This window comes from Chenopodium quinoa, unplaced genomic scaffold, assembly GCF_001683475.1.
Source record: "Chenopodium quinoa cultivar QQ74 unplaced genomic scaffold, ASM168347v1, whole genome shotgun sequence".
Lineage (NCBI taxonomy): Eukaryota > Viridiplantae > Streptophyta > Magnoliopsida > Caryophyllales > Amaranthaceae > Chenopodium > Chenopodium quinoa.
In genome coordinates, this window is record NW_018743391.1 from 1,513,909 (window position 1) to 1,534,079 (window position 20,171).

General features: G+C 37.7%; 1 protein-coding gene and 1 pseudogene across 1 annotated transcript; one reads left to right on the plus strand and one right to left on the minus strand.

Moving 5' to 3' along the window:
• Positions 1–9,207, plus strand: part of LOC110738579 — a 38,022-nt pseudogene extending 28,815 nt beyond the window's left edge.
• A 336-nt stretch (positions 9,208–9,543) lies between these two features.
• On the minus strand, positions 9,544–19,120 carry LOC110738678 (acetolactate synthase small subunit 1, chloroplastic-like). Its single transcript, XM_021919077.1, has 12 exons — positions 18,627–19,120; positions 17,352–17,565; positions 17,164–17,247; positions 16,852–16,920; positions 16,023–16,106; positions 15,737–15,892; positions 13,070–13,156; positions 11,881–11,985; positions 11,658–11,780; positions 10,826–10,978; positions 10,481–10,546; positions 9,544–9,893 (listed from the first exon to the last, which is right to left on the minus strand). The coding sequence occupies exons 1-12, from the start codon at positions 18,869–18,871 to the stop codon at positions 9,810–9,812; spliced, it is 1,470 nt and encodes a 489-aa protein (XP_021774769.1). The 5' UTR covers positions 18,872–19,120; the 3' UTR covers positions 9,544–9,809.
• Positions 19,121–20,171: the final 1,051 nt, after the last annotated feature.

The following is a 20,171-nucleotide window of genomic DNA, read 5'->3' on the forward strand; positions in this document are numbered from 1 at the left end:
AACACCGCTAGACCGGGTGAGAAACCGCCCGATCAAGCGTTAGGCTAAAGGTCCTAGTTGTTGTACTTGGTAAGAAGGTCGTGCGGGACCTAGATAAACCAGCGCTTTGCGGGAGGCAACCCGTATTTTTAATGCTTTTTAGATTAGTTTTTCTTTCTTTTTCTTATGAGGGGAGAGATGAGGGAGTTTAATGAGTTTCCATGAGTTTTTATACAGGTTTGAAGGAAAAGAGTTAGCCAAAATTTGAAGAAAAGAAGAAAATACGAAATTCGTCAATTAGCCTCGGGCCCGACCGGGCGAAGCTTGCCCGACCGGGCGCGAGAGCTAGGTCCAAAAATTGAGTGTTTTCGCCCGACCTGGCGCAGGGCGCCGAACCGGGCGCGAAAACCGATATATACAGACATATTTGTCCGCCCGATCGGGCGACTCTCGCCAGACCGGGCGCGAGAAGGGGCAAAATTTCGAGTGTTAGATCGCCCGACCGGGCGAAGGGCGCCCGACCGGGTGCGAGAATTGGCGAAATTGAGTGTTTTTTCGCCCGAGCGTGAAACCCGTCGCATACGGACATATTTGTCCGCCCGATCGGGCGACTCTCACCTGACCGAGCGCGAGAAGGGGCGAAATTTCAAGCGTTAGATCACCCGACCGGGCGAAGGGCGCCCGACCGGACGAAGGGCACCGGGCGCGAGAATTGACGCAAATCGGACATTTAGATCGCCCGATCGGGCGAATGCCGCCCGACTGGTCGCGAGAGCACAGCAAAATTTACAAATTAGATCGCCCGACCTGGCGAGCCCCCGCCAAACCGGGCGCGACGCACCTGACCTCTTTTCTTCTTCTTTCTTCGTCTTTTTTTTTCTCATTTTACTCTATTTCCTCCATAACTTTCTCTCTCTTAAACTCATCAATGGCATGCGGACTATAAAATGGGTGATATTTATTTTGCTCTAACTGGTTTGCCTACTCCCGACCTCCAACATGCTAGTACCAAACCTATTCATCACCCTGTCCCAAAAATCTGGCAAAGATTTGAGGGTTTGTCTTTTTTAGGTAGGAACGAGCCCCATAACGCCCAAACTAACGAGCTAGTTGTTATAGGTCACTATGTGTCTGGGTTTGGGAAATTGAACATAGGTAGGTATATTATTCACCATCTGAGCAGACATGCCAGGCCAGTACCACATCTCGCACCCCTATCCGTATAGGAGGCCTTATCACTCGAATAGCAGTGAAAAAGGCCAGTTTTGTAGAGGATGGACCCTACCAACTGACTAACTGTGGACCAGATACCTATATGTCTGCTAGGTATTTTGAGGAGTTGGGGTGGGTACGACCGGATAGCGAGCAGACACCCTTTTGGTGTATTAGGACTGGGAGCGAACAGCCTTTGCCCATCTTTCCTCTACCTAGTCCTGACTTGACCGCCTTTCCCCTAGGGCAACCATCCTACACATATGATCTTTTAGTTGCCAACGCTAGGGGCAAGCACCACCACCACCAGTTCCACCACCCCAGCCTCAGCCTCAGCCCGAGGTGGCGTTTTCTCCACCTCGCATGTCTCACTCCGTCCCCCATGTTGACTCTGACCCAGTTTGGGACCTTCAGAGTATAGGTCAGGCCTTAGGACGTATCGAGCATTCCCACTCTGACCTTAGGAGGATGGTAGGCTCTATAGACCAGAGGTTAGGGTACCTGGAGAGGAACAGGGTAGAGCTCTCTACCCTATGTACGATGATTATGCTCGTCGGGCAACATTCCCGACGATGCTATTTACCCTGACTGGTTTCAGCCTCCACCCAGTCAGCCTCCACCCTAGGGATACGATAGGGATCCCAGTGCCCATGGTATTTACACTGACTATTCTGCCTTCAATGGGTACAGTCAGGACATTCCTTTCGACGGACCTGCAGGGGGGGACTTTTTAGGCTAATTATTTTAGTGGTAGCTCTTCTAGTGCAGGTGGCAGTGGAGGTGCGGGGTTCGGTTTGATGGATGAGAATGATCAGGACTAGCTATGCTAGGCTAGTTCCCGAGCCAATGAGGACATTGTCTGATTCTGGATTGGGGGAGATTTTGGATTTGGTATCTTTCTTTTTCACTTTTCTTTTATTTTTCGTGTGTTTTCTTAGGTTAGATTTATTGCTTTCTTAGGTTAGATTTATTGCTTTCTTATATATTAAAAAAAAAAAAAAAAAAATTGAAAAATAAAAAAATCCAAAAATACGTTCCAATGAATTGTAAATCATGTTTCCCTGTGCCCCATACCTGAGAAAAATTATTTTGATTCTTAGTATATGATGATAAGAATTGTGGATTAGTTGATCATGATTTGATGTTTGATTGCCTTGAGACCTTAACATGCGTCAATTTTGTCCAACTACTTGTGAATATAGTGCTTGGCTAGTTAATTTGGTTAGGAATTGTGTGATAGTTCCTGGTATGTCAATGAATTTGAGTATTGGTTTTCAACTATTAGTAATGTTTATATGATTCATTATTATGCACATTGAGGAGGACGAAGGCGTTCATTCTTTTAGGTAGCCTCCAGATGATTGTAGATACATTTGTTCCCTTCTTGCTACCCATGTTATTGCTTTGACTTTTTGTTGTTTATTAGCCACATTAAAAGCCTATTTTTCCCCATTGGTTACTAGTCCCAAGCTTGGCTTGGGAGGGATATTAGTGAGTGAGATGAGGGAGTTTGTAGTGTGCTTATTATTTGCACAATTTGGGTGGGATTTGAGAAGTTGTTTTGTTCTTGATCATGTTTATTTTTGATGAGTTTGAAATTTATATTTTCTTGGAAAAAAAATCATGAAGTTATGAAAAAAAAAAAAAGAGAAGTTCAAAAAAAAGAAGTGAAAAAATAAGTGAACTTCAAAAGAAAAAAAATAGAAAAAAGAAGAGTTCATTGTTCAAATGTTCTAATTGGAGGTTGATCAAAAGAAAAAAAAAATAAGAGCTTCAATGAAAAATTCGAGTTTGGAAAATGAAGTTTGTTTGTTCACTCCACTTCTTCATTATTATATTTTTATGAGTGATATGTAAGTGTTGGGATTGTTTATTTTGATTGGAGTATATTTGGTTGATGTTAGAGTTGGTTATGTAGGAGTTGTTGATCATTATTTACTTTGATCATGGGTTTTATTAGGATTTGCTCCCTTAAGCATAGCTTTTCTCTCACTTTTTCCCAAATGATTCCTATACCCTTTACCCTAGCCTTACATTACAAGATTTAAAGACCTTCCGACCGTGTGCATAGAATTGTATGAATGTGAAAGTGTTGTTTATCAATGCAAGTTATGATTTGACACATTTCGAGTCGACTAGTAGGTTGAGCGTTCATTATTTTATACACACAAGGGTGTGAGTTAGGAGGGAATTGTTCACATAAAGGGTTGGATGGAGAGCGATCGAGTACATCTTTTACTCGCCACAAAAATGAGAGTTGTTGAGTGTGTGAGCACTAGTCTTGAATTCTATATGCTCTTGTGGTTTGCTCTATTTGACAATTGTTGGGGAAGAAAGGTAATTGGATGGATTTGATTGGTTGATTTTGAAGCATGTTTATTTGATTTACCCTGAATCGTTTGTGCTTGATTTTTACTTTTTGGGGTGAAGCATATATTTATTGATTCATTGATGAGATCTTTGCTTAGGGACAAGCAAAGGTTTGGCTTGGGGGAGTTTGATGTGTCTATTTTATATAGCATTTTACCCCCGTCCCTTGGTCATAATTAGTAGTGTTTTTGGCTCTTTAGAGCCACTTTTATTACTAATTGGTGTTTTCTAGTGTTTTTGTAGATTTGGTTGACTTTTGCAGGGATTTGCACTTTTGGAGCATTTCCCGATATATTATGGAGCAATCTCGAGCATTGGAGAAGCACGACCAGATTTTATAGCCCAGGGCCGGTTAGAGCCATCGAACCGGTGATTAAGGGCTCGGTATGTGTGATACCGGGGCATTTGGACCGAGTATTCAAGACCCGAAGAGGATACCCAGATTGGCCCGAAGAATTGGAGCCCAATCGTAGTCCAAATAGTGGCCCAAGAGAGCCGCCCGGCCAAAAAGGCTGGCTCCCAGAGGCGCGCCCGGCCGGGCGGGAGAAGCAAAGGTCGGCGCCCGGTGACGCGCCCGGCCGGGCGCGAGATTCAACCTGAAGAGCAAAAAGGTGCGCCCGATCGGGCGGTGCCTCGCCCGATCGGGCGCGTGTTATTGTTAGGAGACGATTAGCGTCGTTTTAGTTTGTTTTAGTTTAGGATTTGTACGGAGTATAAATACTCTTCCGTAATACATTTTAGGATCACTTCTTACTCTTCTTTTACTCTCTTAATTGTTTTCTTAAATTTTCTCTCTTATACTTTGGTTCTTAATCCATTCTTAATTCCAAATTTGTTTGGTAACTATTTCTCTTCTCTTAATCCTAGTTGTTTATTTTATTCCTCTAATCATGTCTTGCTTTATTGCTTTGATTAGTTTAGTTTATATTATGTGTGAGTAGTTCTATTTCTAGGGTTTGTGGGGATCCATAAATAATATGAAAGGTTAATTTATTGTTGTTGATTGTCAATGCTAGATTAACTTTCTATTGATTGATTTAATGCTCTGTGACTAGATTAGGCCTGATCTTTTATGCATGAGTTTGACAATATTGATTCGAGATTCGACAGATGAGAATTGATGTTTAGGTCTAGTTTCAATAGGCAGGTTAATTTATAAATGGTTAGGTCGAGATTCGAAAGATGAGATTTAATACCGGTAAATTAATTGTGTGATTATAATACGTAGCGAAAGTTCTTTATAATCTGATTAATGTATGCATTGATGAATGATTATTATATTCTACCCTAGAATATTATTTATTAGTGAACCTATGTCCTAGATCCTTTTATATATTGCTTTCTCCCTATTCTTAATCCTCGTAGTTTAGTTTCATATTCAAATATTTATATTGGCTACCTAATAATCTAGATTATATTAGTTAATTAGGAATAGAAAGACTCATTTCTTTGTGGATTCGACCCTACTTCCCTATCTGCATTAGTTAGAGGATTTAGGTATTACTTTTGATTTGGGGATACGACTTTACCCTGTCAATGATCAATCTCCTATCCTCACTCATCTATATATGTGGTATGCTACTCCCCCAAATCAGCACACACCGCAAGTAGGCCGCGGCCCAGACCCACAAACCACAGCCCACCTGCGGAGCCCACTGCATACCGCCCTACACTCCCCACCTGTCAGCCCGCATCATACACCCCCTACTCTTATCTCCCCTGTCCAACCTATTTCGCCACAAACCCCCCCTGACAGGCCCACCTTGCCACACATCCCACCTGGGCACTTCACTCTCGGCCCATCTCCTACCCCAGGCCATTAGCCCACGTACACCCCACCCCCTTTAAGGGGCGCACCCCCATTTAAGCCCACACGCCCCCCTCCTCCCTCTCCCCCTGTAACCCGAAGTCAGAGGGGCATATTCAAGCCCAACCCGAGATACGGTCAATCTGCCTTAGTCACTTCGGGCCCACCTCACCTAAAATCTCCCCTTTCAAAATCATATAAACAGGCCTTAAATGACCAAAATTGGAATGCGCCGATGAACAATGAGTACAGTGCTTTAATTAAAACAGGGACATGGGAGTTGGTGCCTAGGCCTGCGGGGGTGAATATTGTTAATTGTATGTGGCTCTTTAAACATAAATACAAGTCTAACAGTGACCTTGAAAGGCACAAAGCTCGTCTTGTATGTGATGGCAGGTCGCAGGAAGTTGGTGTGGACTGTGATGAGACTTTCAGTCCGGTAGTTAAACCGGCCACTATTCACACTGTTCTCAGTTTAGCTTTGGCTAAAAAGTGGTCGATACATCAATTAGATGTCAAAAATGCCTTTTTACATGGTGACTTGCAGGAAACAGTTTATATGCATCAACCCCCAGGCTTTGTTGATCGGAGGGCTCCCACTCATGTTTGTCAGCTCCGCAAGGCTCTTTATGGTTTGAAACAAGCTCCAAGAGCTTGGTACCAACGCTTTGCAAATTTTTGGATAAAATTGGGTTTTGTCATTGCTAAAAGTGACAACTCTCTTTTCACCTTCCGGCAGGGAGATGATATGGCATATTTGCTCTTATATGTTGATGATATTATTTTAGCTACCTCATCTGAAAGTTTGCGCACAAGGATCATCTCTCAGTTGCAACCTGAGTTTCCCATGTCAGGCTTGGGGCCTCTGAGATATTTTTTGGGTATTGCAGTAACCCGAAAACCTTCTTATTTGCTACTTTCGTAGGAAAAGTATGCATAGGAGATTTTAGAGCGTGCAGGGATGGCCTCTTGTAAACCTGCATCCACTCCAGTTGACACTAAGTCCAAACTTAGTGCAGATGCAGGACCACCATTTCGGGATCCTACTTTGTATCGTAGTTTAGCAGGTGCTCTTCAGTATCTTACTTTCACCAGGCCAGATATTGCCTATGCGGTACAACAGGTGTGTCTTTTTATGCATGATCCCAGGGAACCTCATTATGAGGCATTGAAACGTATTCTGCGTTATGTTCAGGGTACCATTGATCACGGTTTACATTTATATCCTACTGTTTCTCACCGCTTGATTACTTACACTAACGCTGACTGGGGAGGTTGTCCCGATACCCGGCATTCCACTTCGGGCTATTGTTGTTTCCTTGGAGACAACCTCGTGTCTTGGTCATCAAAGCGTCAGCATACATTATCTAAGTTGAGTGCAGAAGCAGAATATCGAGGCGTCGCAAATGTTGTCTCTGAGGCATGTTGGCTTCGTAATCTTTTACTTGAGTTACATTGTCCTCTACGGCAGGCTACTATCGTTTATTGTGATAATGTCAGTGCTACCTACCTTTCTGGCAACCCGGTACAGCACCAACGCACCAAACATGTGGAGATGGATATTCATTTTGTTCGAGAAAAGGTTGCTCTAGGGCAAGTTCGGGTTCTCCATGTTCCTACTAGATATCAGTTTGCGGACATATTCACTAAAGGCCTACCGCGAGATTTATTTCTGGAATTCAGGTCCAGTCTTAGCTTATGACCTCCTCCCGCTACGACTGCTGGGGTGTGATAGATATTTTATTTGTTAGATAATATTTGTCGCAGATTAGGATAATTTCGTATATATTTTGTATATCTCGTATCCTTATCATAATAGGATTACGACTCTCTCTTGTAAACCGCTATATATATGAATCAATGGTACGCACTCCAGGATGAGGAGTTTTCTCGAAATCTAACAGTAACATTAGCAAATTTAATTTTTACAAACTTATGAATAAAACTCACATCAAATAGATAAAGCTTTGATGTCGCTTAAGGAAGGTCTCGGGTTCGAGCCTCACCGTATGCAGAAACTCTTGTTGGGAGACTCACCCACCATAAGTCATGTGTGCTACCCAAGTTAGATCCGGATGTAGTCAGAGTTAAGCTCTGGTTAACCGAGTGGGCATCCTAAAAAAATAATTAAAAAAATATAAAAATAAAAAATAAAAAAAAGCTTTTGCAAACTTATGAATAAAACTCCCATTTTCTCCTTCATTTCAAACACAAACAAAGCTTACCATGTTACTAATGGTCAGCCATTTGATCAATATAGGGATGCCTGGTATGACAGCTTATGCAGGGTTTTATGAAGTGGGATCTCCAAACAAGGGAGATCGCGTATTCATCTCAACAACATCCGGTGCTGTTGGTCAACTTGTTGGCCAATTAGCTAAGTTAACTGGTTGCTATGTTGTTGGTACTGCTAGCACCAATCAAAAGGTTCATCTTCTAAAGAATGACTAAGGCTTTGATGAGGCTTTCAATTACAAGGAAGAAAAAGATTTGGATCTTGCCTTGAAGAGGTTAGCATACATAAATATCATGCAATTCAATTCATCATCTTAGAATTTAGAATTATCATCATAATCTTTTCTTGTTGATTCAGATTTTTACTAAAAAATAAATTACAAAAAAAGGAAAAGGAAAAAAAAAAGAAAAAAAAAAAAGAAGAAGAAGAGTCTTGCTAAATATAATGTTACATTTCCTATTCCCATGATGAGTGATGGAGTATCCACAAATTTGTCACCTCTCTAAAACAATGGAATAATGATTTGGATAAAATCATAATTCAAACAAAGAATAAAGTAAGAAATTGTAATCCAGAGAAGTTAAGGTGATTGATAAAGTAAAAAATTGTAATCCAGAGAAGTTAAGGTGATCGAGTAGTGACATCATTTTCCACCTAATCTTATGTGGTCAAGGAATCAAATTTCACGGGCTCATTTGAGAGATTTTACTTGTCTATCTTCTCAAGTGAGTCCTTTTCTTTTTACCTTATAAAATTAAATTACTACTTTCGTTTCTTTTTAATTGTTAATAACAAATAATAATTCAAATGTACGTATAACATGTAATTTGCTCTCTTCTAAAACCAATCAGGTATTTCCAGAGGGTATAGACATATACTACGAAAACGTTGGAGGGAAGATGCTTGACGCTGTCCTCCTTAACATGAGACTCCATGGTAGAATCATCGTTTGCGGGATGATTTCACAATACAATCTAGAGCAATCTGATGGTGTTCACAACTTGAGTGTGATCGTGAGTAAACGAATTCGAATGCAAGGATTTGTAGTATCTGATTTCTATCACCTTTATCCCAAGTACCTTGAGATGATCCTTCCTCTAATCAAGGCGTGCAAGATTTCATATGTGGAAGATATTGCTCAAGGTCTAGAAGCTGCTCCTGGAGCTTTAATTGGTCTTTTCACTGGTCGTAATGTTGGGAAACAAGTTATTGCAGTTGCTCATGAGTGACTATTAATTTCGGATTAAGAGAGTATGAACGATCTTTTCATGTCCTCATATTTGGACGTGAATAAAATTTACTCTATACTATCTTAGAAAACATATTCTTTATTATGTTTTCTTGGTGCCGCTTAGGTTGGTAAAAAATCATGTATCAGTAAAACAAGCCTTTGAACGTGACTACGTGAGGGACGTTGAAGGAAAAATTGAGGTTAAAACAATGTCCATTTTTTTTTTTTGTATTGTTACATGGGAGGAATTCCGTCCCAAATCACGATTAATAAACCTTAGATATCTTTAATTATGCTTCTCATAACAGTAACTATCGAGAAAATATTTGAGATCATTAAAAGTATACTTTTGTTTCATAAGAATTGCAACACTTTGATTAAATCTCTCATACTTTTAGTCAATGAGTTGTAATTTTTTTTAAGCATAGGAAGTATTGTATATCTTGAGACAAACGTAACAAGATCCTTTTTTTTTTTCTTTTTTTTTTTTTTTTTTTTTGAAAATTTGTCAGTGGCACTAATACTTTCAGATTTAAAATACTACGACTATATGTTTACCTTTCACCAACTATGTAGCTTGTATCTTACAAGGCTAAAGTAGGAAACTATTGCCTTCAAGATTAAGGGTAGAATCTCATCAATCTCATTAAAGGAGTGATTTTTCCAACCAAAGGTAAGGGCCCTTCTTGCTAATATTGTTACCGATAATTTAACAATTCAAAAGTTTCACGAAAGATAGTTACTATACTTCGGGTGAATTTATAGTTGTTTAGCAAATTAAGCACTATCCTCTACAGCTCTAACTAGAGAAACAAAAGTTCAACTCTAACTAGAGAACCAAAAGTTCAAATGACGTGATTTTAATTTTTAAAAGAGAAGTACCGTACAAAATTTTTTGCAAGCAGAAACAAGACACTCTTTATCCTCCTGGGTCCCGGCTTTCTATGATGTAGTCTTGACAGTTGACAGAAATCTTACAATGGAAAAGAGTATCCACGGAGATATTTTGAGTCCACACCAGACTCTCGAACCAAGGCCACCCGTCCTGTTCGTGCAACCTGTACCATTACAGAATAAGAAGTAGAAGTCACATATGATTAGTGACTGATCAGATGTGTAACAAGCCTAATGATGACAGTAGCTACAATCTAGAAGAAAATTTTTCCCAGGTTTGACAGCAAATCAGCAATGTAGCAGATGTTCAGACTCTTTTTTTAAAAAAGGAATAATATGTTAAAGGCAAGTATGGCAACAACATTTTGGCATGGTTGACATCCAGATATATACCAAACTCAGAATGAAAGGTGAATTGGGAAAAAAAAAAAAAAAAAAAAAAAAGAGATTGTCCAATTCTAAGTTCTAACATAGCCAATAGATTCACTACTCTCAGGCGAGCTAAAACATGACTCAAGTTTCTTGCACTTTGTGTTTTTCATGCAAGCAGCAGATGGTCATAGCATCTAGGATCAGGTAACAATGGACACTTTCAGTCCCTCTTATCCTACCTTTGGTGAGGGCCTCAATAGAGGCTTGATGTAATGGTATTGTTGTAACCAAAGTCAGGAAAACAAGCAAACAACTCACTATTTAGTACTAGTATATATGGCATCGATACATAGTCCAACATATTTATAACATAACCTACCTCACAGATACCGAAGGGTTCCAGCAATCTCTGAAGTGCAACCATCTTGTTTATATCTCCAGTGAGCTAGGAGTCAGAAGCTTAACAGTTAGAATCAGACTTAGTAAAGTGAATAATACTATGTTTTACATGAAATATAAACACTGCAAGATTAATCAAAATGCAATTCATTTCAGTGCATAAGCTATCATGATATAAGAGGTCAAAAAAAATGCAGTGCATCTATCCCACAGATACAGAGTTACAAATGCCTCTGAGCTTACTTCTATCAGTTGTCTATATAAGCACGAATTATTTAGGAAAAAAGAATGAGATAAGCAGTAAGATATCTCCCCTAATAATTACCTCAAGCGTTATGGTATGACTCGATACATCAACAGCTTTGGCTCTAAAAATGCTGGCAATGTCAAGGACCTCACGACGTGCAGCAGTATTCACAGCTATCTTTATCAACATCAACTCCCGCTCAGCAAAAGGTAAATGGGTGAGATCTCTAACCTGAATCAGAAACCATACTCCAATTAATGACTCAAATTTAAAGCGATACACCTCAGGATTTCAATACCTTGTGACAGAATGAGACATTGAGACAACAGTGGTAATAAACTCATACATGTAGGAGTGATCTAAAATTCCAAATGCCAAATAACAGTTATAGTTTCCAGCTTTTGATTATAAGCAGTTAAAAAAAGGTTTGCCCCATCTCCCTGCTACAATATGTTTTATTTTTTCCTTTAACCTTCCATTACATAAAGGGCCTTTAAGGTATAGAAGATATAAGAATGGTTGTAGTGGACTAATTAATCATCTCCCTTGATTTTTTGTTTTCAACTTCTTATTAGAAGGGTGACACATGATGATCTTTCTCCAATCATAGACGATAGATCAAACAATCATGTATATAGCTTGAGATCAAAGGTTAACACACCAGCATACTATTGATATTAAACATTTCTCCACCAACTATTCTTGTCATTAAAATTTTCTACACTTACTATTTGTATGAGTTATAGTTACAACAAGAATTAAACACCCATGGTAAGAACAATTCACAATGATAACCCAACCAATTCTGTTCATGTTCTCAACTGCATATAATAGCAAGACGACAATAAATTGAAGTTACAAATGTTACAACCACCAACCAAAAATCCAGGCCAAGTAAATAAGCCCTCACCTCATGAATATCAACCAGCTTGTAAATTTGCTGCACCAGTTTGCTGATTGATTCATCTGTACCAGGTACAACAGTAGTAATGCGAGATAGGCCTTCACCTTCCGCACAACCCACAGCTAAACTCTGATAACAAGGACCAAAAGGCAATCAAATATGGTTGTAGCTTGATCATTGATTACAAAAGTTTTATCCTCATGATAGAGAGTAAGAATTGACTACAAACCTGAATGTTATAACCCCTTCGAGCAAAAACCCCTGTAACAACATTAAGAACCCCAGGTTTGTCATTGACTAGCATCGATAGAGTGTGTGACCGCATCCCACTTGTCTGAGTACATATAGCCAAACATAAGATGACTCCAAGCAGCATCATTCACATACTAATGAGAAGAATGTAGTAATAATTCACAACCCACTCAAAAAGATAACCAGCAGAACTTTTCCGCTTTCATAGTTTTCAGATGATTGTTCATTTACTATTTCATAGCACTAAGCATAGAATGACACATGAGATTGCATCATCCACCACAATCTGACAATCAGAAATGTAAAATATAATTACTTCTGTACACTATAGAGCGCAAGTACAAAACTACAAATATGGGTAGATTGCTAAAAGCCTAAAAGGTTTAAATGGAATCAAATCATGAGAAGAGTCACTGTCACTTACAGCATATTTGGATAGCTATCATGGAAGGAAAGGAAAGTGGAGGGAGAGAAGGTGTGAGCTTGCATCTTTTTTTAAATCTTTCCAATATTGGAAGAATTGAATTTTTAAATATTGATCCCTCCAATTCCGTTCTTACTCCCCTCAAGTCATATCCAGACAATGGAAATGAATCCCTAACTTTCTCTTCCCTCACTATGCCCCTATCCAAAAATTGTTACATATTGTACTACTACACTTAATTATATTATGCTAACTGCAATTCCAACTTATTATTTACAATGGAGCAAAGAAACTATTACATTAAACCATTTCTTAGCATCTCTATAAATCCTATAGTTCTAACAAAGTCTAACCTAGACCTTTCATAGAATTATTGCAGAATTTACTCAACAAAAGAAGCTAAACCACATTTTCAAATGCTGGTGGTCCTTTACTTTTATAGACCCAACCTTCAGCTAATACAAAGTCCCTTTTTTATTAGAAATCACCTTCACCTCCATAAAAATTTATTTAGTTACATATCCATTTTACTCAATTCATTATATCATTCACTTCCTGCAAGTTACAATAAATGCCATATTAGCTTAGAGTGAAGCAAATCCTTAAGGGGGAGGTTTTTCTCAAGCTGTAAGTCATCATGACAACAACATAACTAATGCAACACAAGCGTCCAGAAATCCCTGAATCGGAGTAATATAAATGGCCAGTAATCTTTCTGGGAAATAAAAAAGAGGTTGCTTACATCTTCATCATTCAAAACACCCCAGTGAGCATCAAGGACTTGAGGAACTGCAAAGCCATCAAAAGGTTCTACAGGATAAACATCACCCTGGATAAAAAGAAGATAAAATACATCAAAACAACAGGACTTCATTAGTAGAATATTTTAAAAATCGATGAGAAAAGCGGACAGGAAATTTTGTAATTACAATGCAACCACAGCAACGCCACAAATAATTCTATCACCAGAAGAATTAGAGGTCAAGGCAAGTAGTCTATAACACGACAGAGAGGCTGTTTTTTTTTGGGAAGCCTGCGGTGAAACATATTCAACGGGAAAACAGTACAAGGAGAAGTTCTAACCATAGTAATCCTAGCAGTCAAAAGACTCAAAACTCAAAGTGACGTAAGATTTTTGGACAAGAAGAGGAATGTGTACTGTAATACAATCATACAAAAACGATAACATTCATAGGATACGCATCATCCAGCAGCAATGATGGTGCCTATAACTTTTGAAGTTACACATTACATTCAGCAAGGTTTAAGTCGAGAAGAGACGAAAAGGTCCGATGTGCAGCTGAATAATATGTTTCTTTGGCACAAAACAGATTTATCATGATCCTGGTGGCCATTTTATTTCATCATAATTCAATAAGTCAATCCCAACGTGCACCACCACGCTAATCTGTCAGTTAATAAGGTATACTTAAGATTTGCAACATGTGGATCTGTAATTAAGATTAAGGATTTGAATTAACACGCGTGCAAAGCAACAAGAGGACTATTCACCAGTTGCATCAGCACGCTCTACAATCTGATAGTCCAACAAGACTCGATAATTCTCTACATAGTTTATTATTTTCTTCAGAAAATGTTTCCTTTTAAAAATATTTAAAAAAATAATAAAAATTTAAATTCTAAAAAAATTGGTCCAGTATGAAAGAAGGATGGATTTATTAAGTTTGCAACATAATCCCTCATCTCAGATGAGATTTGTGCAATGTTCAAAGTTCATAAAAATGTATGACACTCCCTATAATTATAATCACATTAGCCAAATCATGCCATCATTTGGGCCAGTGCACCAAAAAGCTCACCCCATGCACAAAAGTGCAAGGCTCAAAGGATGAACACTACAAGACATTAGAATGAAAGAATGGTCATCTCTAAGTCCCTTAAACATTAGAGGCATGCCTCTGGAATCTAGAAGCCTGCCTAAAATATTATCTTTTCAGATTTTCAAGAAAATTATAATTTTGAATAGTATTTTTTTTTTTTTTAATACTATATATGATATGTTACTAACACTCCGCCGCCAGTCCCAAGCCTGGATAAAGGGAGAAGGTTACGGTAGGCTAGTAGCCAGTGTAAAACTTTGTCACATCACTTAACATGAGCCACAATGATTGAGAGTAGAACCAGGATGGGTAACCTCCAAGGATATTCTCATGTTGGTTCAAGTAGCTAACCCCAACTATAGGATTAAGGCGTTCAAACAAAAGAAGAGTAAGATATGATATGTTACTATGATTCAATTGGTACTTGTTATGGAGTAATTAAGTTTCATAATGAATATATATTCTAAAAAGTCTATTATTTGCTTCGCATACGTATTTATCTTCATTTTCACACGTTATGCTTAGTAACTAGGACTTCTGTCACTTAATGAACCCATGCCATTAAACAAATTGGTCTGATCTGTGATCTCAGATTAAGAGATATAAGGACAGATTCCCTTCAAATATCTAGAAAATTCAAATTTTCGGTTTTCCATCAGAGCGAGAAAGTTGAAGATATTGAAATTTCACCATGGTAAGAGGGCGATTATCTCCCTAATATATGTTCCTTCAATATTTCTTACTCACTCCATTCCAAAGTGTTTGTCGGTTTGTCCTCATTTTCTTTTTAGGGATGTTTCAAAATGATTGCCCTAGTTACTCACCCTTACTATATTTTCAATAGTTGAATGCACAATTCTGCTAATATATATCTTTGTTAGTTCTTTTAGGGGGTGTTTGGTTCAAGCATATTAGGTATAAGGTATGGGTTTGTAATGACCAAAACCCATACCTTGTGTTTGTTTTTAGAAATTTCATTTTTCAAACCCATACCTCAAACCCCCAAGGTATGGGTTTTTGAAACCCAAGGGGGGAGGTGGGTATGGCTCATACCCATACCTTTAGGTTTAAAATTAAAAGGAAAACTGTCATTCCTAGATAAAAACCAAACACATGAAATCAAATATCAAGTTCCAACCCCATACCACCCAGGTTTCATTCCTCATTCTAAACCCATACCATTGCTTGAACCAAATGCCCCCTTATTCTTTTGATTTATATGGGTGAAAGTCAAGTAGTCAACTAGGACAAACACTCTCATTTAGAAGGATTACTGTTTCCTCTTGGAATTTCATTCCTGGGATTGGATACTTTGTTCTATAAGAACGTTAAAAAGTGAAATTAAATGAGGTCTTCAAAAGCAGCAGGCAACAGCTCATTGCAGGATTTAGACACATTATCTTGGCAGCATAGCACTAGTAACTTAATTAAAAGAGAGCACAGCTCCTGGGAATCTGGGATTACAACAGTAGATAGGCTGAAAACTAAAATTTATGACCAAATATAAATGAATAGTATTCAGTTGCCTGATATGAGAAGTGAGAGCAGTGAACAGTCAAGAAACACACCTCCACAGTTGAAGTTGACGATCCATCATCAGGTGTTTGTCTTGAAACTCCAGAAAGAGCATCCACAGACACAGTTTCTTCGAGATCAGGATAAGAAGCAGCAGAAAATCGCCAGAAAGGAGCAGACTCTCCCAATTTTTCCCTTCTAAGAGCAATCTATTTTAAAGGGAATTTACAACATATTATAAAATGTTTAAAGCATAATCCGAGGAAAAGATACAAATTTTTCTAGCTATGGCAGTGACCTATGTTGTATAACAAGAAATTTGAAAGAATCAAAATAGACCTTTCCAGTACGAGCAATCTCTTTAATTCCGAACTTGGCAAGATTTCTTAGCACTGCAACCAACTTGCCTGGGTCTCCAGTGACCTGCATTTTGCACTTGCTTAGTAACTGATTTGTTGAACATATGAAAAAATACAGCTCAAAGGTCAGAATGTCAAGAGCTAGTGAAACGACGACAATGATTTTCATGTAAGGAATTATTAAACAATTGTCAATGGATAACAGGATGCGCAATCAATACTAAGCATCAGGTATAATTTCTTATTCCTCCAAGCTATGACACCAAATTCATTAATAAAAAATAAAAATAAATAAAAAAAAAAACAACAGTGTATGCAGTCTTTGCACCACATATGGTCATCCACCTAATGCTGACTTTTGGTAATGAAGCCTCAAAAGGCGCCACAATTCTTGGATAATCTTTTTATTTTTCCAACATATTACCTCTCAGAGGCTCAGGCTGTTATTCACTTATTCAAACATACATAGCACATAAGAATAATTAAAGATACATTCCTTCAATCTAGAAATTAAGAGTAAAATATAAATGATTGGAACTAACAGAAATGATCAGAACAAACAGAACCCTTTCAAAAAAAAAAAAGGATCAGAACAAGTAGAACAGTCGTGATTATGATGCTCTTCTACCCGACAGTTTATTTTTAAATAGATGCATAAGACGTCATCATTAGACAAATGAAGTAGCCAGCGAAAAATGCAAATAAAGCATTTAATCCATACAAAAATTTGGACACCTGTACAAGTATAATAACCATAATTTCAATCATCATAAAGTTAACATTGCTTGCACAATATTCCAAATTATCACCTCCATTGTCAGATTTTCTTCCGATATGTCCACAATTTTGGCACGGAAGATGTCCACCAACCACATCAGCTGCAGTAAAACAAGGAAACAACAAAATTTAATTAATAAGATAAATTAGTAAAAGTAACTATAGAATTATACAAATAATACAATACAGTTCACTGAGAAGAAAGTCGGACAGCAGATAAGCCTGTAGTAGAAAACTGTCCCAAAAAATTTAGCAAGAACTAATCACAGTCACCTGGTAGTCTAACAAAATCCACTACTCTCCAAAGTTGGGTACTGAAACATATATAATGTGCCATTAAGTACCTCAGCTCGGTTATTTTCATTGGCTCTGACTTTTACAAGCATTAATTCACGTTCTACTTGTGGCTCTTTGGATATATCTTCAACCTACATGTAAAAGGACTTCAGAATAGATTCCAAAGAAAGTTGGTGACGTGAATCAATTCACAGTAGTCACTACTCAAGTACTCATTATCTGAAAGGAAGACAACCTTCAAAACATTTACAAGTTTCTGAAGTTGTTCCATCACTTGCTGCAACACCTTGTCAGTTCCAGTGACAACAACAGTGAAAAGTGCTTTGTCTTTGTTTAACCCAACAGCAAGGGATTCTATATTATAACCCCTTCTAGCAAAGACCCCTGCTATTCGATTAATCATTCCGCTTTCATCCCCGACAAATACTGATATTGTATGCCTCCTCGACCTTTAAAATACTCAGAAACATCAATTATTGTTGTTCATCACTCTTGAAACAAGTCAGTCCAAATTCCAAATACAATTACTCATGTAACATACAAAAGTCACATACCAAAATCTGATAATACAGTATTTCTATATGCAAACATTAGACTTTAAAAACAGATAACAAAGCTTTTGAATCCTTGAGGGAACAGAAAAAAAGAATACCAATGATCAACTATATCAAGGTTGATCATGCACTCTAAATTACACTACATGTATCAAATCAGAATTAACCAGAAATCGCCTTTAAATTCATTTCAACACATTGAAATCAAGACTTTATATATTATTATAAAAAAACATAATAATTGCAAGCAGATAACTTCAATTGGTTAGAGCTTCCCTCCCAAATTCACCATATCTTGGGATCCATTGAAAGCCTCAAAATCATAGAACTAAAGAATTCTGCTCAATAACTACAAGATTATGAAAGTAACACTCCCTTATTCATCATGTGACCAAAGCCCCAAATCTTAAACCAAGTTGCCCTTCATTGTTAGTCTATTATCCCTAGATTTCCTTGATGTTACTAATTAAGAAATGAACTTAACAGTATGCATGCAATGATCAGATTGAAATTGAGGGAATAGCTTATCTAACAGAAATCTCAATTTGTGTTACCAATTTGACCTAGAAAGTTTAAAAACAGGTACATGTCCTAGGGTCAGAAGCCACCACGTTACAAAAATTTTGTAGGAATTCAGTCCAAATTAAGTATCTAAGTGGCATACCCATGTCCGAGTGTAGAGTATCCCACACGAGTACTTGATTGAAATGAAAAGTTGGATTAATGATTTAAAATGGACTTCAACCATGACAAACTTCTTATACCCAAATAAATTTAAAAAAAAAAATAAAAAATCCCAGATTACTGATCAACTAATTTACAATTTACGATACAATTTTACAAGAATCATACGGCATTTTCAAATTCAAACATTGATTGATAAAACTCAAAGCAAAAGGGTAAGCTCATATCAGAAAGAAATGAAAACATATTAATGATTAAAAGAAATGGCATACTTTGATCGAGAGGAGGGAGAAGATCCATTGAAGGAAAAATTACTATCACTGCCCTTTTGATCAACATTGGTAGCACATACCACCATTTTATCAAACTCCAAGTTCTTCCATTTTCTTGGATAAAACCCCAAATCCAAATTCTGGGATTTGAAAGAGAAAGCATGGAAATCCTTAGTTTCCTGATTAAACCCATTTTTTAAAGAGCAAAATAAACTGGTTGAAGGGTTAGTTGACAAGGCCGCCATGATTGAAAGCTTGAAACTCAGCTATATCGGTTTGAGGACAGTTTATACGTGACGTTTATGTTGGAAAGTTCAATGTTTTCGAAGAAAAATGGTTTTTTTTTAAGGGGTTTTGGAAATTTTGTTTATTGTTTTGCAGGGGTTTTGCCATTTTGGACAATTGAAGTTGATTTTTTTTGGATAGATTGTTGTGTATTAAAGCCCAATTATCCATAAAAAGAAAATGGGGAAGGTGGAAAGCCCAAGTATGATTCTAGCAAAAAATTATAATAATAACCCTTTTCCCGATTAATCTTAAGCAAAACGGCTATTTCACCAAATGTCACTGACAAATTACGAAATTCATCAAATGCCATCGAACTTTTCAGAATTCACCAAATGCCATTGACAACAAGTATATTAACACAACGTGCCATTAATGATGTCAGGACGTTAGTTGGCCGTTATTGCGAAAATACTATTTTACCCTTTCTTTGTGTTTAATGGCGCCATTAAGAAGTTGACTGTCTGATTTCTCTTTTTTCAATTATTCAATTGTTGTTGGACCTTGTTCTTCCATAACTTCCATATTAATATACTAAAGTAATCCTCAGCTTTATCCATGTTCCATGTTCAATTTCAAAAAAAAAAAATTCCAAACTTAAAAAAAAAAAAAAGGAACTCATCATAGGTGGCCAGCCACCACCTCCTGCCGTCAAGCCCCTGCCCACCCCAAAACCCTAGCCACCACCACCCCCTGCCGTCGTCCCTCCATTAAAGCGAACTCCATTTTCTCCGATGAAGCGAAATCTTCTACAAGATTCTTCTTAGCTAGTTAGCTGGGATTATTTTCGTCTTCCTCAACATTCTCAAACAACTTCCCCCATTTCTCCTCGTTTTTTTTATTTTTTTTTATTTTAATTCTTACTTTATTTTTATTCTATTATCTCTGTAATTTCTTAGGCACAATGTTGAAAATATATTTTCAAGCTATTTGGGTTTTGTGAAAATTAAAATTCTAAGGGATTAAAATTTGAGTTGAAATTAGGATCAATTGTTAAAATTTTGACCATTGAAACCTAAATTCTCAGGTTGTTGTTTTATTCACCCCAATATCGAATTGAAACCGAGAATATTGGAGTGATAAGAATTGGAGTGAGAAAATTGGGTTGCTGAATTGCCCAGATGAAGAAACCGAGAGAAAGAGATGAGTGGCATAGAAGATGAAGGTAAAAAGTGAGTCATGGCAGCCGATCGATTAGTGTTGTTCGAACAATTTGATTTGAATTGTTCGGGGAGGTGAAGGAAGGGGGGTGGGGTTTTG